General features: G+C 41.0%; 3 protein-coding genes across 3 annotated transcripts in view; 1 reads left to right on the top strand and 2 right to left on the bottom strand.

Annotated features, from left to right (window-relative positions):
- Window positions 1-1,492: 1,492 nt before the first annotated feature.
- LOC118738774 (activating signal cointegrator 1 complex subunit 3) lies at window positions 1,493-9,586 on the bottom strand. Its single transcript, XM_036469742.1, has 10 exons — window positions 9,358-9,586; window positions 7,415-9,084; window positions 6,598-7,296; window positions 5,842-6,530; window positions 5,134-5,682; window positions 4,190-5,066; window positions 3,116-4,124; window positions 2,520-2,970; window positions 2,315-2,446; window positions 1,493-2,253 (listed from the first exon to the last, which is right to left on the bottom strand). The coding sequence occupies exons 1-10, from the start codon at window positions 9,465-9,467 to the stop codon at window positions 1,921-1,923; spliced, it is 6,519 nt and encodes a 2,172-aa protein (XP_036325635.1). The 5' UTR covers window positions 9,468-9,586; the 3' UTR covers window positions 1,493-1,920.
- A 1,495-nt stretch (window positions 9,587-11,081) lies between these two features.
- On the bottom strand, window positions 11,082-13,839 carry LOC118738795 (serine protease snake-like). The gene is made up of 4 exons (XM_036469780.1): window positions 13,752-13,839; window positions 13,480-13,662; window positions 11,870-12,071; window positions 11,082-11,742 (listed from the first exon to the last, which is right to left on the bottom strand). The coding sequence occupies exons 2-4, from the start codon at window positions 13,616-13,618 to the stop codon at window positions 11,139-11,141; spliced, it is 945 nt and encodes a 314-aa protein (XP_036325673.1). The 5' UTR covers window positions 13,619-13,662; window positions 13,752-13,839; the 3' UTR covers window positions 11,082-11,138.
- Window positions 13,840-16,554: 2,715 nt separating this feature from the next.
- The window catches only part of LOC118738809, a 2,604-nt gene continuing 2,442 nt past the window's right edge, over window positions 16,555-16,716 (top strand). Inside the window, exon 1 of the mRNA XM_036469801.1 lies at window positions 16,555-16,703. The gene's annotated coding sequence lies outside the window, so the exon portion shown is untranslated. The remainder of the gene's footprint in view (window positions 16,704-16,716) is intronic.

Raw genomic sequence — 16,716 nt, 5'->3', positions numbered from 1 at the left:
GGCGTATTCAATAAGGTGGTATCCGTGTACTGCTATCACCTATTGAATACACCTTGGACACTGCGCTGTTTCAGTTGTCAAGTAACATACGGAACGCAACTGAGTGGGGTGAGGTCGTGCTTTGCGCATTCTTATGGTCTGATTATGGCAACTTAACGTTACTTACGGCTCTCTTAAAAATTCTGTTAAATGGGTGTTGCTTATAATTGAACAGCCGAAACTTAACGTAACTTAATGCCACGTCGAAATCTGTTTCATTTTGATTCTCTAAGGGCCAGTTTTTCAGTGCCAGTTTAAACTTAGATTACGTAAACTGAGTTTAAATTGAACAGATGGCAGACATTTGATTGGCTGATCTTAATTTAAAGCAGCCAGATCGGGCGTTTAAACTTAGTCCGGTAATGTCCCCTATGGAGCATATTAAAAGATTAATTAATAGAGTTACTATCCAATAATGGAATAATGTGCCAAGGATACCCGGTAATCACAGCGAGGGGAAAATTTGGGAACACCCTCTATGACATAGTGCAAAGAGCACTTACCCTAACGAAAAGGATTTGTCGAAATTAAGTTTTCACAATTTAACTCATCACAAAGGTTGTTCATCTTTTTGATATACATCCACGTAGCCTTGGCACATTCTTGTACGTAGTCATCGGTGCCTAGTAAATTTTGGCTATAGGCCATTTCGATCCCAGCAGCTGCCGAATTGCTCAATGATTGAGTTGCAAGTGAAACGCTCAGTTGATAAAGGCCCGTCCACATACAACTTTGGCGTTGCGTTGGCGCTGGCGTCGCTTTGACAGCGGCGCGCGTAACGCCCGTGCTTGCTACAATGAACGCTTAGCACAGAATACTTTGGTCACTAAATTAACATACTAGCGGCTGATAAATCAAAATTTTTACATCAATAATTGCATTAAAAACTATATTTCTTGCCCGCATTTGATTAAAAATTAAAATTAAATCACATAATTTTGATTATTTAGAACAGCTGACGAACGACGCGCGCGAAAAGTTGAGAGTTGGCCATCTTTCTGCGTTGTGTTGGCGTTGGCGTTGCCCAACTTTGGTTATATGGAGACTTTCATATAAATACATGTATTCATAGTCAGCTGTCGAAGCGACGCCAACGCCAACGCAACGCCAAAGTTGTATGTAAACGGGCCTTAAGGGGTTGTGAATAAATGACAGTTAATTTCGGACCAATTTTAAAATTATTGTTTAATCATCAATCTATCTCGAACAATTTCCTAATTACTGAAATGCTCGCAATACCGTCGGATGTCTTCATCTTTTAATATAGAATTACCTTATTAAATGGCAATTGTCGTACTCATATAACAGGTGGACCAAAACATTAAGTTCAGTTAATTTACGAAAATTAAGTCTAGACTCACTGAGCTTTTACGGTAAGTTAAATTAAGTTAAGTCTGGACTAACTGATCTTTAAGCCTACCACTGGCCAGATTAACATACGGTTACCAGAAAGTTAAATGCTGCTTCCTCAAAAACCAAGCAACTTCTTGATTCTTCAACTTTATTGGACTTCATTTCCCTGACTCAAATACATATTTGAATATTCGCTTACGAACTTAATTTAGTTAAGTTACAAAAATATAAAGAGATAATAATGAATAATAAAATAGATACTAGATGGATTATAAACCAAAAAGTTTTGGTTTTTAAGTGTGCATTAATATTCGCTAAATAAAGCTACATTATTGTAACAGGTTAGACTTACATACAGGTAGTATGAATACACTTACAAGTTTGCCTTTACTTATAGTAACTACAAACCGTTTTAATATTTGCAAGGATAAACTGAAAGAGGGAAACAGTGGTTTCAAATTCAATTTTCAGTCTCTAGCTGGCAGATTCCCCAATGCCTCCAACTGTAACATCTATTTTTGTGAATTTTTAAGCTTTCGCGTCAACTACATCGAATTGCAGTTCAAATTGTTGATCAACGCCAATTAGGCAGTCGGACATAAGGTACAGCGTTAGTACCACACGTCCACGCCGTGGTGTGGATTGGAAGCAAATACGATTGGTGGCACGCTGACCACGCACACTTACACGCTTCATGGCGAGTACCTCGCTATTGGCTTGGGAACCCAGGGTTAGGAACCAGGCTTCACTCTTTCCCTTCGGGTATTTCGGACAGTGTATAGCCGTGGGATTACCGTGATGTACACGCTGCTCACGCGCATTCCAATTTACGCGTTTCATTTCAACGCTGAGTACATAATCCTGAAGCAGATTAATATATATTAAAAATTTTGTTAATAAAAGACACGGGAAATGTTGCTACCTCATTTGGATGTATCTCCGTCCAGTTGTCCGTCGATGGCATTGTAGTTAGCACACGCACAGCTTCCATAGCCTCATAATACTTACCTTGTATAGAGATTTGCACGCTAATTTCAGGCACAGCTTGCACCACCTTGTCGAAGAAAAACAAATTTTTTAGTTAAAAAATAAACTCAAATGCAGACTGATTGCACTGTATTTCATACCCGATAGATTTGCTCGATTTCCTGCTCTTCAAACACATCTCTCAGCGGCCCAGCTAGACGTTCGTAATCCTGCCTGCACAGTTCTTTGAGCGCCGGCAGAGTTAGGTAAGCATACGTGTGTTCTATGTTATAGAAGACAGACACATTGGCGGCGGTCACATGTGGTAGTGTCAAAAATTCCGATTCATCAAACCAACGCGCTTGTATAACGCATTGCATTAGCTGCTGGAGTCGTAGCGTCGTGGTTAGCCAGCCACGTTCGGCGGTATAATCAACCATGGCTTGCATGACACGCGTGGCATTGTCCAACGCAGATTTGGTGTCCGTTAGAAAATCGGAATTCGGCAGTGAGAGGCGCGAAAAATGCGCTTGCAACAGCAGAAATGTCTTTGTGTAGGGTGAGTCCCAGGTGGGAGCTGGTGGACGGAAGCGGCACGATTCAGCAAGTTCCCTATTTGTATAGAAAACATTATTTGTAATATATCTAGTATATGCAATTAAGTTGAATACTTCTGTTGTTGGAGCTGATACTTAGCAAGATATTTGGGTTAAAATAACCCCAATATCCGTTAATTAAAGGAATTTCGGGTACTCACTCGTTGTATTTATCCTCGTTGTGACGCACCGGCTGCTGATCAAATTCATACGAGTCGGCAATGGCCGCCAGTACTTCACTTGTGCTCATACCCTCGGCCAAATCGTCCAGAAAGTGTTTCATTGTGCGATGCGATAAGTAATAGAAGGACGCTATACGGCCGAGGAATGTCGGTATCAGCAAGTTTTCGCGTTGCAGAACACAAGCTGCCGATTGTAATTCATAAATAACGCGTTCAATTAACGATGACAGGAACGAATTCAGCTGCTCCGGTTCCAAGCCGTCCAAGTTGTAGTAGGTTGGATTACGTAGCAGGCGTCGGAAAAAATAAGTCCACGTTAGGTAGTCCAGTGCAGCTTGTTTGGTTTGTACAGTGCCTGAAACGATCTCCGCATTTATATGCTCCGACAGCACGCCCAACAAGCTTGACTCAACGGGGAATGGATCGTATAAGAATTTCTTATAGAAATTTTTCTTTTCATCGTGCACCAGCACTACAGCAACACCTTCGTTATCAAATTGTGGCCGACCGGCACGACCCATCATCTGTAGCACGTCGGTTATCGGCATGTCCACATATTTTTTTACCTTGCCATCGAAATATTCAGTGCCTTTAATGACGACCAAATGCGCCGGCAAATTAACGCCCCAAGCCAGTGTGGCAGTTGCGATGAGTACTTGTATTTTGCGATTGAGAAATAGCTCTTCGACAGTCTTGCGATCCTGTTCCTGCAGACCAGCGTGATGGAGACCAATGCCAAATGCAAGACAGAATTTCAAGTTAGATTCCTTGATTCCTTGCAGTATCTGATGCATTTCGTTCTCGGGCAAATGAAGGAATTGCTTAGGGTTCTCGTCACCCGCGACAAAAGTGATCAAATCGAGTGCGGTCAGCCGCGTCTGACGGCGTGACGATACGAAAACGATGGCCGGCTCGCAGGGTGAGTAAGTGCGAATAGCTTGGAATGTGGGACGATTCATGGTGGCCATGCGTGGACAGTAGTGTTTACCTGCGAAATGCATTAAAAAGGTGTATATGTCAAGTTTAATTGAATATACAATATATTATACTCACCGGAAAATCCATTTATATGCACCTGTAGTGGCACAGGACGCACCGATGGCTTAAAGTTGTACAGACCCATCTTTTTGATGCCCAGCCAATTAGCCAAATCTTGCGCATTGGCCAATGCCGTTGACAAGCCGACAATGCGTATGGTACGCCCCGTATGCGAAGTGATAAAATTCGTACGCGAGACAATCACTTCAATGACCGGCCCACGATCTTCGCCCAGCAAATGTATCTCATCGATCACAATCAAAACCACATCCTGCACATATTCACGTGTCTGCCACGAACGACTTATACCATCCCATTTCTCCGGTGTTGTCACAATAACTTGACTCTCACGTATGGCCTGTATATCAGGCGTTGTGTCACCGGTCAGCTCCACCACTTTCCAACGCAGAGGTGGGCCCTCAAAACGACGCTTCCAATCGTATATACGCTCTTTAACCAACGCCTTTAGTGGTGCAATATATACAATTTTGGCGCGTGGATGCTTGTTGAAAGCACGGAAAATGCCAATTTCAGCGACAATAGTTTTACCAGAGCCCGTGGGTGCGCCCAGTAGCACATTATTGTCGGTATGATACAGACAATGAAAGATTTGTGTCTGAATTGGATTGAAGTGTGTGAAATTATATAGCGATTCGTATTGCGGATTTTTCAAACTTGAGACTGGCAAGGGATGTAATGGCAGTAACTCGGTGAGTGGCGGATGGTGCTCGGGCAACACGAGATGTTTAAATGAGAGGGCAGTCCATGTGGCGCTCCCGAGCCAATTATCACTTGCAATGCGTACATAATATTGCGGTGGCAATGGTTCTTTCAGTGGTATGGTCATTACGAGTTGTTGCGGCTTGCCGCCATAAACAAACTTGCGTGTTGCCTGTAGAAAAGAGTAACATATTTACAGCTTAAAAAATGCTGTCAAAGCGACTCATCTCAAACATCACCTGAAATTGCTCGGAGTGATAGATGAAATTCGATTCTGGATCTTCAATCCACAACCAAAATAGCTCACTGACTTTCCCATGCACACGATCGTTCCAATTGAAATTGGCCCAGACGTCAATTTTTATGCGCAGTACCGTGCGCGTTATTGGTTGCAGCATTGCTTCGACATCAAGCATGGGTACCTCGCGCGCCGAACGAAGCACCAAATCAGCGAAACGCGGATTGCGCAATATCTCCTTCAATTCATTTTGCTCCATTTCACGTAGCGTATATAGGCTGATGCCGCGCCTCTCAAGCTTGTCAATAGTTTCAGCATTGATGGCAGAAAATTGCCGGAGCGGCGTCTCGAAATCCCATTGCTGTCGTTCGAACATTTTGCATATCTGCAAAAGTCGTGTGGCCAGTATGGCGTTGTTGTTGCGCAGCACAATGGAGAAGAGTGCGCGGGTAATACGTACTATATTTTGGACTATGTAGGCCATATCGGAGATGAGTGAAAAAGATTTCACATAGCCATGTGAGAGGAATGTCTGCATGAGGATATTGACCTGTGGAGAAGCGCGGTGGACAAATATATTCACAAGCGTATGTATGTAGTGATCAAATAATTTATTTAAAAAGTGTTCGATTTAAAGAGCATGATGACCTCATTAGCGGTAAAAAAATTAAGTTTTTCTCTATTCATTTTTCAATATTCATATACTCACCTTGCCGCTGATATTCTCACTGCCGCCGGCCGCTTTAACTCTGCAGTAGGAAGTGCGTAATTCATCTAACTCTTCCAACTCATCGTCGCGTACTTTAAGTTGTTGAAATTCTTGTGCCTGTGAAATCATTGCGAAAATCTCGGCTTCATTCATAAAAGGTTTAAGCAGATCATTGAAAATCTCGACTGTATCATATTTAATATAGAAATGCGATGCTGTGCGTCCCAAGTCTGTAATGTTGAAATCCATTGTGCGCTGATTGAAGCGAATCATGCGCGCCTTGTCCAAGCTCAAAGCGGCAGACATGATGAGACCCCGACGCTTAGCCTCCAGGGTGGGATCTTTTTGTTGATCGCTGTATTCGATGCCATAGACATGTGGATTGATGCGCATTCGAACAAAGAGATACGTGTAACTCAGCCATTCAATGGCCTCTTCGACATTCGATATGGTGCCTAGTGTTATCTCGGCATTTAGATTATCGGCGAGGCACTGTATGAAATTCGATTCGATTGGGAATTGATTGGTTAGCAGCGACAGATAGTGATTCAACTTATCGTAGGTGGTAATGATGGTGCCAACACCTTTGTTATCAAATTGAGGACGACCAGCTCGACCAAAAATCTGCAGTACATCCAAAATGCCGAGGTCTATAAATGAGCCATGCTTCGAATCGTAAATATCAGTTCCTGAAATTGTTATGGAAAGTGTTAATATTTTATATCAAATCAGTATAATATCCAAAAACAAACACACCTTTTATAATAACAGCATGCGCGGGTAGATTAACACCCCATGCCAGTGTCGCCGTACAGACTAGCACTTTGATGTGACCCTCACCGAAGTACTTTTCGACCATCTGGCGGTCGGAGCGCAGCATGCCCGCATGATGAATGCCCAGACCGCAAGCAAAAAGCTCAACCAACTGTTTGTTGCGGCTTTTTTGTATAGCGCGCTGTGCCAAATTAAAGCTATTCGTAGTTTCGTTGGGTAAAAAGAAGGAAGTGGTTTGGTTTTGCTGCGCCAATTCTCGCAGGGTTGTTGCTGTGCGCACAGTGGCATTACGCGCATGTACAAATACCATGACCTGATGTCCATCCTTAACCATTTCCAAACATTTTTGATAGCAAATTTGATCCATATCGGAGAGTTGTTGGAGCGGTTTTACTGCTTTAACGCCAATGAAATTAGTATCCAAGGGCACGGGCCGGAAGCGAGAGTCGAAATAAAAAAGGCCTTTCATTGGATTGACACGAAGGAAGTGCGCTACATCGATGTAATTAGGCAATGTAGCCGATAGTCCGACAATACGTATCATGCTCTGTGAAGATTCTACGAGGCGCAGAGTGCGTGCGACTACCGCCTCAACAACAGGACCGCGTTCACCGTGCAACAGATGTACTTCGTCGATGATGAGCAGCTTCACTAAACTAATGAGTGCTACATCGCCAGCACCTGTCGGTGGAGAAAAGAAAAAAAAATTAATGAAGAGGGAAGAGGGCTTAAGAGTGCTCCTCTGTATAGTAAATCTAAACCTTTAGAAGAATCGCCTAAAGGATTAATAAAGTCTCACCCTTTCTAGTGACCACATCCCACTTTTCCGGCGTTGTGACCAACACCTGCGTCTGTGTCATTTCTGTTTTTGATAACTGCATATCGCCAGTCAATTCTCTCACAACAATATTCAGAGATTTTAAACGCTTGCCAAAATTCTCAACCATCTCTGCTGCCAAAGCCTTCATCGGCGCTATATAAACAATCTTGAATTGGTCGCGATTGATGATACCTCCTTCGAGATGTGCTCGTATCGTATGCACCATAGTTAGCATAGCCACATTGGTTTTACCAGCACCAGTGGGAGCGCACACCAACATATTCTCGTTGCTGTGATATGCCACCGGATAGACCACCGATTGTATGCGATTGAGTTCTGTGCAATTCTCGAATGCCATTTTGCCGATTTCATCGAGATCAGAAATTTGAATACGATTATTGCCAATACTAAGTGGAGGCGGTTCGTTTGCTGGTATTTTCACTTCTTCATACTGTTTGTTGTCTTTGCGCTCGGCATGGTCTGGCAAACTTATGCGATTGCCGCCTATAAACCCGGCATGTTGTTTGGCTGTAAGTTGGCTATCAAATACGTATGGATATTGTATTGTGTTGCTGTGGTAGCTAGCGGCTGCACGCATTTCCTGTAAGCGTTGTGTAGTTTTTAGTACTGGTTGTTGTTGCACATTTTCGAGCAATTTACGTTGTTGTTGAAGGCGTAGTTGCGTTGGATTGAATGCGCGTGCAACAGCTTCGTCGTCGTCATCGTTGTTGCGATTCATGCTTTGCAACATACGTTGTATCTTCTTACCGTCGCGCCGATTTTGTTTAGAAAGCTCTTTTTCCAGTGCTGATTGCACCACAACGGTTTTGGTAACTGTCGGCCTCATTTCGTTGTTGCCAGTTATTCGTTGTTGTTGAGCTAATTTGGTAAGTTGTAAACGTTGTTCACGCTTTTCATGTTGTTCCAGTTTTGCAGCAATTGTGGTGCGTTGTTCCAGCAGCTGCTCTACCAAATCGAAGCGATCAAATCCCAGAAGTTCAATAAGTTCATTTTGCAATTCATTGTTGCTGCATTTCGAGCTAAGCTGCTCGCTTACTTTGGTTACAAGTTTCGGATCACCGGAAGTTACTGACAGCTCTAGCAGTTGCGACAATTCACTCTCGTTCTCCCCATTGCGCAGTTGTTCGGCATCTTTGTTCCATTGCATTGAAAAATTAATAGCTGCATTTTTTTGTAATTGAGCGTTAGGTGCAAGGTCTTGTAGTTGTTGTAAGTCGCCCAAGGGTGGTCCTTTCAAGCGTACGCGTATATTTGTGCCCCAACTTTTTTTGTCTAGCGCATCTCGATTTGTTTTGCGATTCCAGTGTTTTAAAGCCTCAAGTTGAAAATCTTCCAGCAACTGACGTATTTCGCCAATGCATTGGTGTATTTTAGTGAGTTTCATTTCGAAGATACTGCCGAACATACCACGCACACGCATTTTCGACGCCACAGTCACCACTCGTTGTTCCAATAGCAGCCAAAACATAAATAGTGCAGCATGCTCCACCACCTGTGGCTGTTCTTCGTAGCCCATACATTCTTGTACTAGGTTGCGTAGCTTCTGAAGATGTACCTTCGCTTGTGGTTGCTTTTCAGGAGGCAGTTGTTCAAGTACCTGCGCCAATGTTTGCCGTTCCGCGATTTCTCTGCAGATATGAAAAAAAAATTATGGAATCTTATATATGTATATGTACATATGTATGTACACAAGTTGCCTGTTCCCGTACTCCCGTACGGATTTGCAGGTTTTACAGGAACAGCTGTTTTCGCCTTTTATAAACCTTATGTGAACGTGGCGTATGGGAACAAATTTGGACTAAATCCTGCAAAACCTGCAAATCGTAGACGTTCTGGAATGCTCTAATTTAGATCTGACGCATGTTGATGGTGAAATCTATGTAACAGTTGTGTGCACTTACTCTTCTTGCAATTTTCTCAAATCCTTTTGAGCCGCTCCAGGTTGAGGCAATTTCGCTTCCAAATCTGTATTCGCACGAAGTGCCGTTGAAAAGCGAGGAAACTGCTTCATTATCCCAGCAAGCTCAGCGTCTCCTGCCACAAATTAATTTGAATTTTTTCTGATTTTAACGCAATGTATTTATTGGTCCGTCTATTTCGTGCCAATAAGAAATTAGCTCGATTCAACAGCTGATGGCGGGTTGCATTGGAATCTACAAAAAAGAGTGTTGGCGCTGCTAGTCAACAAAGCTTAACCCTATAGTTGTGGTAAGGTTGTGGTTCCACAAATGTGTTCGAATTTCGAATATATTCTATACTTCAGAATAAAAAATTTTTGTGCATAAAACGGTAAATCAATTTTATTTCGATATTTTCCAAATATTGCCGATTAGTTTGAAGTGGCACCTCCAGAAAGGCCAATGAATTCAACGAACTAGCGGACGAATACAAGAGGTTCATAAATCAACCCACCTTTGGAGCCGACAGCATACCGACATTCCATGCAGTGACTCTCGACCTGTGAATGCCGGTTTGGGAACACAACCACCTAACGTGGACGAGACAAAGTTTCGTCTGCCTCGGGAGACTCGAACCACAATAGCCCAACTTCACTCTGGCTACTGCAGCTTAGATGCAGATGTGCCGAACGAGTGCCTGGCATGTGGAGAGACACCTCGTGACTCGAGACATCTCTTCGCATGCCCCCTAAACCCCACTCAGCTAACGCCGCTGTCCCTATGGACAAACGCCATAGAAGCTGCATGCTTCCTGTGCCTCCGGTTAGTTGAGTTTGACCGCAACGATTGAGAGACAAGCCGATATAGGCCAGGTGAGTAGCTGCTACAGCAACAAGAATCTCCTTATCTTCAAACGCAAGATGGCCGGTTCTATGTTACCGGATTGACTCGGAGCATCTATTCGGACCAATGACCATGACCTATGAAGCAACCCCTCCCAACCCCATTTTTTCACATTGGGAGCGTGTCCCACTGGCAAGTCTGCTCTGCACACTATTGGTCGACGCCGGCATAAAGCAAAACCCCTACCCTGGTCACGTAGTGTCTGCCGCCGAAATATCCACTACTCGTCAACCTCAGTCCGCAACAACAACTGCAATAACTGGTGCCATCTGAAATCATGCTGAAGCCTCCGGAGGGCCAGTTGGCCCTTGCCGCTTGCTGCAACAACCCACAGAAAACCCAGCAGTCACCGCACAACACCCGCCCAACCATCAGCCCCAGTGCCACCAATTCTAATCACGCAACCCCGGACCAGTGTTGCCGTTTTAGACCTTTGGTAGATATTTTTTTTGCCACATACATTTAAAATTGCCCCTAGCCCTTTGGAGAAGTTATTCATACTTGGCATGGAAAAGTTGTATATTTGCTTAATTTCAACTTCAGTTAAAATAATTTCTCTTAGATTTCCTTAGTGGCTGGTTAATGTATCTAGGTTTGCTTAAATTCTTGCAGCGTACCGGTCCAGTCAGCACCCGATTCATACCACAAATCCTCAATGGATTTAAGATATGCTGAACCACAAAAGTGTACTACTCGATAGCTTATATCAAATGTTGCCGTATCTGATAACCCCCCCGTCAATGTTCGTTCCAAAAAGAACACCGCATAGTATCTAAAGACCTCTAGTGCACAAATAAATTAATCAGGCTCCCGATCAAATTTTCATTTCCAATTAGTAAACTTTATTAAGAGAGACAACAATAGTTTTTAAATTCATAAAATTACTCATTTGATGGCCATACAAAATTTTCAATAAACTTTTGAAAAGCCGTAACATTTGTATTAATACTAGGCAACTCTTCCATACCACAATGTTCCTGCCCTCTCGATACAATGCCGGCCACCATATGCATACATCTGTACAGTTCCTGGTTGTGTGGGAATGGTACAAGTAACGGTCCACCTGAGTCACCACTGCAAGTGTCATAGGTTTCCCCATCAGCACAGAATTGTGTACGTTCGAGTAGACCACGTTCCAAATCATACGATTCGGTGGCGATCTCATTACAATCTTCTTGAAGTTTCAATTGAACGCGACGCAATTGCTGAGAGAAAACTGCCGAATCATTAACGCGCCCCCAGCCAACGGCCCAATACTGACCAGTATGGTATTTCATCAAATTCGGCGTCAGAATGCACGCAGGTAAGACATATGTGGTGAATGTGACAGTGCCATTCAATTCCAATAACAATATATCGAAATAACGTTGTAGTGAAAATTGCCGGTGGGATATGACTTTTAGTACGGAAAACTCCTGAAGTCCCACATCATCGAGCGTTGTGCTGTAATCCAAATCACCAAGGCGTACGATATTTGGCGAGCCACTGAGTGAAAAATTTTATAAATACGAGTATAATAGAAGTTTCTCAAACATATGCGAATGATGCGGTTTTAATTTTGGAAAGAACATAAACAGCATCCCTCGTATGTTTGTTATTTATGATTACTTACCGCAGAGTACAATGACTCGCTGTAAGGACGAAGCGTTCACTGATCAGCGTACCACCGCAAATCCAATTGGTTTTATTAGTTTTTGAATTGAATATACCCAACAAAGCAGCCGGCGGAAATTCGCCTGATTTTGCCAATTCACCACCGGCTATAAAGGGCCGCGGACATTTGGCCGGTGCAGATTTTGCGAAATCACTGCAGGCTGTAAAAAGTTCGCAATGAAAAGTAAGCATTCAAGTAAGTATCAAAATCAGCTTTTAACTACAACATAAATTAGTATGTATGCATCGGCGGAGACAGAAAGAAATTTAGGACCACCACACGACTTTTTCATGACCAATTTGGGTATTGTTCAGGAATATTTTAGGATAATTTCGTGACTAGTTTCAAACCACGACGAAATGATTCTAAAAGAGTTTACAAATTGTCCTAATTATTCTGAAGCGCTTCTAAAGAAAGTCGTGAACTTATTCCGAAAGGATCACGAACAAGTCTGGAAACGGTACCGAAATGGTCCCTTATTAGTACCAAAGTCATCCCGAATCAGTCCCAACATGGTCTTATCATTGTCCTGAACTAGTCCCAAAGTTGCCTTGAAATAGTCATGAAGTATCTCAAAATGGTCAAGGAAAATAGTCCTGAACCAATCCTGAAAAGAACCCGAACTAGTCCTGAAATAGTTCTGAACTAGTCTCGAAATAGTCGTGAACTAATTCTGAAATGGTCCTGAAATAGCTCAGAAATGGTTCAGAAACGGTCTCGAAATGAACCCGACTAGTTATGAACAGGTCCTGAAACGATCGAAAAAGTTCTGAACTCGTCCCGAAATGATCTTGAACAAGTCTTAAACGGTCCCAAAATCATCCCGAACTAGGCCCAAAATGTCCCCTAAATAGTCCTGAACTCGTCCGGAAATGATCTAGTCACAAAATGATTCTGAAATAGTGCTGAACTAGTCGCAAAAAGGTCCAGACAAATGATCCCGACCAAGTCCCGAAATGGTTCTGAAACTGTCCTGCACAGATCTTGAACAAATCCCGAACTAGTCCCGAAATAGTCCTGAAATAGGCCTGAACTAGCCCAGAAACGTTCATTTGTACACACAAGAAGCAATTACAGATTTCCTGCTGGTTTAACACAAATTTTACCAATACCGAGCGCTACGATTTTTACACGTTAAAAACAAGAAATGATTTCCTTAACAGCTGACTTCCAATAACAATACCCAATTGTTTATTTAACCATTTTCTATTATTACCTATTTTTTATAGCACCTCTAAAAACCTCAAAAAATGCGATGGGGGACCCATTTGAGGTTTTTAGGGGTCCTATAAAAAATTGTTAACGATAGAGAAAGGTTAAATAAAAAATATTGATTTTCAAGGATTCTATACCATTTCTACGAAAAGTTTTTTCCCCATATAAAATACATGGAAAACTTTGAGCGCCTTGAGGGACCTCTAAATATTTTTTAATTTAAAAATAAAAAAGGGGTACAATTTTTTTTCGGTATAGAAAAATCCTAGGCGATGAGTGCATTAAATTTCCGGCTTTACTTTTTTATTGGACCACCCTAATGTACATACATACATACATGTTTATAAACTCACCGACCTCAGCTGGTGATAGTGGCTGAAAATCCTCTGGTGCCTTTGGCTCGTCTGGACAGCAAACAATGCCCTTCCTTCGATTACAAAATGTTATATTAGCCACAGGCAAGTCTCGTAATGGATTGCACTCGGACCACATTTGGCAGCTGCAGGATTCAAATTGGCACGGATTGCAAGTCTCACCTTGAAAAATTAAAATCAAAAACAAAACAAAAAATTGCTACATACATATTTTTAAAGTTTCAAGCATTTCATTCCACAAGGCTACCTACCGGCTTTCAGTTTTATCTTTTGTGCAATTAAACTAGTTGCTGCAAATGTTAACGCAATTACGATTAATAAATGTTTTGCCAACCCATTCATTGCGAAAGTCATTTGTAAACTGCTTACAGCTTTGTTTCATTCATGAGATCGGTTTCAAAATCAAAGTCAGAAGAGTTGAGGAAGCACTTGCAAAGCGCTGATGATAACCTGAGCGCCTCTAGTTAAGCATATAGTTTTTTCCCACTACTAAATAAAGGGTGGTCAAAATGTAAGTTTTTTTTTTCTTTAAAAATAATTTATTGAATATTGGAGAATTTTTCGTCGGCCAGAATTTTGAGTTTACTAATATTTTATTTAGTTGTTATTTTATTTTAATTATTATGCCTGAGCGCACTTGAGCGGAGTATAAACTACAGATAATTCAGAATTTTTTGCAAAATTGGCGTGGCACCGCCCACTGTATGTAACTGCTTTATCGATTCGTTACGACTAGCTGAGCATATTATCGAAAATGTTTGCAATCGATGAAAAAGTGCCCCTGCTTATGAAAGTAGTTTACAAAAGGTGAAAAAAAGTGTGCCGGGTGTATAGGTAAGGTTCGGATTCGCCCAAACTTATACTTCTTTACATAATTTGACTTTATTTTTGTTTGACAATTTCCAATGTTATTTCACTTAATTTAATTTTTTTAATACAACTTGCAGTTGGCACACCCATTATTGCATTGAAAACCATACGATGTACAAATAATAGGGATTTCTATAAGTATTCTAATCAAGTGCATTCAAAATAAATTATAATCCACAGATTTCACAGTTAGTTAACAGCAAGCAGGCACCAGGAAGTTTCTTACAACGTTCGCCAGCAGATTTGGATATCGGTGCATCCACCAAGGTCCCACTGGCTGCTGGAGTCAGCTCCGTAGATGTGGGCCGCTTACTGAATACAGCGACAGGAGGAGTTCGGTCAGCCCCATAAGAGGGTTTTCCCTTCTCGCGTTTCGCTCCCGATATTTCCTCCTTCTCTTCCTCTTGTGTGCTGGTAGGACCAATTCCGTCATTGGAGGGTCGTTGGCAGCGGGCTGCTTATCGACCCACATCCCATGCAAGAGATAGGTCCTCTTTCAACTCTGAAGAAAAGTGGAATGGCTTTACCTCGCCACTATCCTCCGGTATGCTCTCCTGGCCTATTACGCTGGGGACTTTGGCAATGGTTTGACCTCCTGAATCCGTGCCCCCGCCGCGCCGCAAATGCGGATGATTTTCCACAGATACTACTAAAGTAGTTTAAAGAGTTAACTAAATACAAGTTTTTAATAAACTTGGAGATATGCGTCTAAAAAAAAATTTTTAATTTTCTCTGAAATCTTAATAACCTGGACACAAGTGCAAACGACTTAGGTCCTGTGTTTCCCATGTGTTATTCAAATTGCTATATAAAAAGCTCTTTTTTTGTAGTAATAGTATAACTATTTAACTAATTTTATAAACTTTTTTAATATACTTTGTATATTTCTTGCATATTTCGAGCTCTAGAAATGACTTTTTGTCCAAACAACTTTTCAATACTTAAGAGCACATTTTATAAAACGTTGACGTTATTTTCTTAAAAATAATTTCTCACAATTTTTCTTTTTTTTTTGTAAAAAATCTTAAAAAATTAGTTTGCCCCTAAAAGTATGCTTTCGTAAATTTCTTAAATAAATATTTTTTATTTTTTATTTGAAATCCAAAAAAGAATATTTCTGCTTGTAATAAATTTTTCTAATTTTGATAAAAAAAATTGTTTCTAAAATTACTTGTGTCACATTCTAAATTTAAACAAGTAATTTTAGGCAAAAAACAACACCGACTTCAATTCTAATATAAAAATTTAAGATCATCGTTAATTTCTTTATAATCCAATGATCAGATTTAAAGCAAATTAGAATGGGATCACCGCTGAGGTAACACCTATCTTTTAAAAAAAGATTTATAGAAATCGGTTACAAAGATAAAAAAAAATATTCCGACGAATTGATAACATTCCTCTTTTTTGAAGTCGGTTAAAAAAATATAAAACTACTAAAGACTTTCTTATGGTACGGAAAGGGTAAATTCCCAAGGTTATACGATCTCAGTGCGGGCTGTATATGTAACTTCATTTATTGAAAATTTTATTATGTTTGTAGCTGCATCTGAATTCACTCTGCTTGCTGTAGTTTGTTAAGATTTGCGTTTTTATGCTAAAATAAATTCTTTGAACTGTCATCTGTTCTCTAATTCGCTTTAATAAGGCTTCAATAACTTCTTTAAATACGAGTATTTCTTAGCATCTGTTTTCAGCACAAGATGGCCTCACTGCGACCCCTTCCCCCCCTTCCTTTCTTACTCACTCCATTTATACTTAAGTACTTAGAGTTATGTGGGTGTAACCTGCTTGTTACAAATGGGTTGCATAAAAATATATGCATATCTACCTTTTGTCACATTGTTGGATGTTCTTATTGTAAGTATTTACATTATTTTACCTACATATATTCATACTACTAGGTCGATTATGTATTCCATGCAAGTACATTTTTGTGCTTTGAAAACTTGCAACAAGTCGAGTCGGCTGCTCAATTAATGCACAAATTTTATGCATCGTTGAATTTTTGAATTGGAAACTGTCAACTTTTTTGCTGCTTTTACCCAATATTACGTATTATTTGTTTTACTAGTTGTTGTTGTTTCTTCAGCATATTTACATGTTTATCGCTGCGTTGACCAAGTATATTGGTTGACCAGTTTGAGGATATATAAGACGTTGGACTCTATTTGAGCATCCTTTCAACGGTCGCCCTTCTAAGGCAGCGCAAGTGTTGCGTCTAGAAAATTGTCGCTTACTAAGAAAAAGTATTTCTTTGAAAAAAAAAAAACTGCAAATAAGTACTAGTTGCATGTCAGTGCGTTTTTATCAAATATTTGGGATTCCATGAGATCTCAAAACGGG

Source organism: Rhagoletis pomonella, unplaced genomic scaffold (genome assembly GCF_013731165.1).
Source record: "Rhagoletis pomonella isolate Grant_MI unplaced genomic scaffold, Rhpom_1.0 Rhpom_scaffold_00001, whole genome shotgun sequence".
Classification (NCBI taxonomy): domain Eukaryota; kingdom Metazoa; phylum Arthropoda; class Insecta; order Diptera; family Tephritidae; genus Rhagoletis; species Rhagoletis pomonella.
Note: the sequence above shows the minus strand (reverse complement) of the source record. Positions and strands in the feature narration are given on the sequence as shown.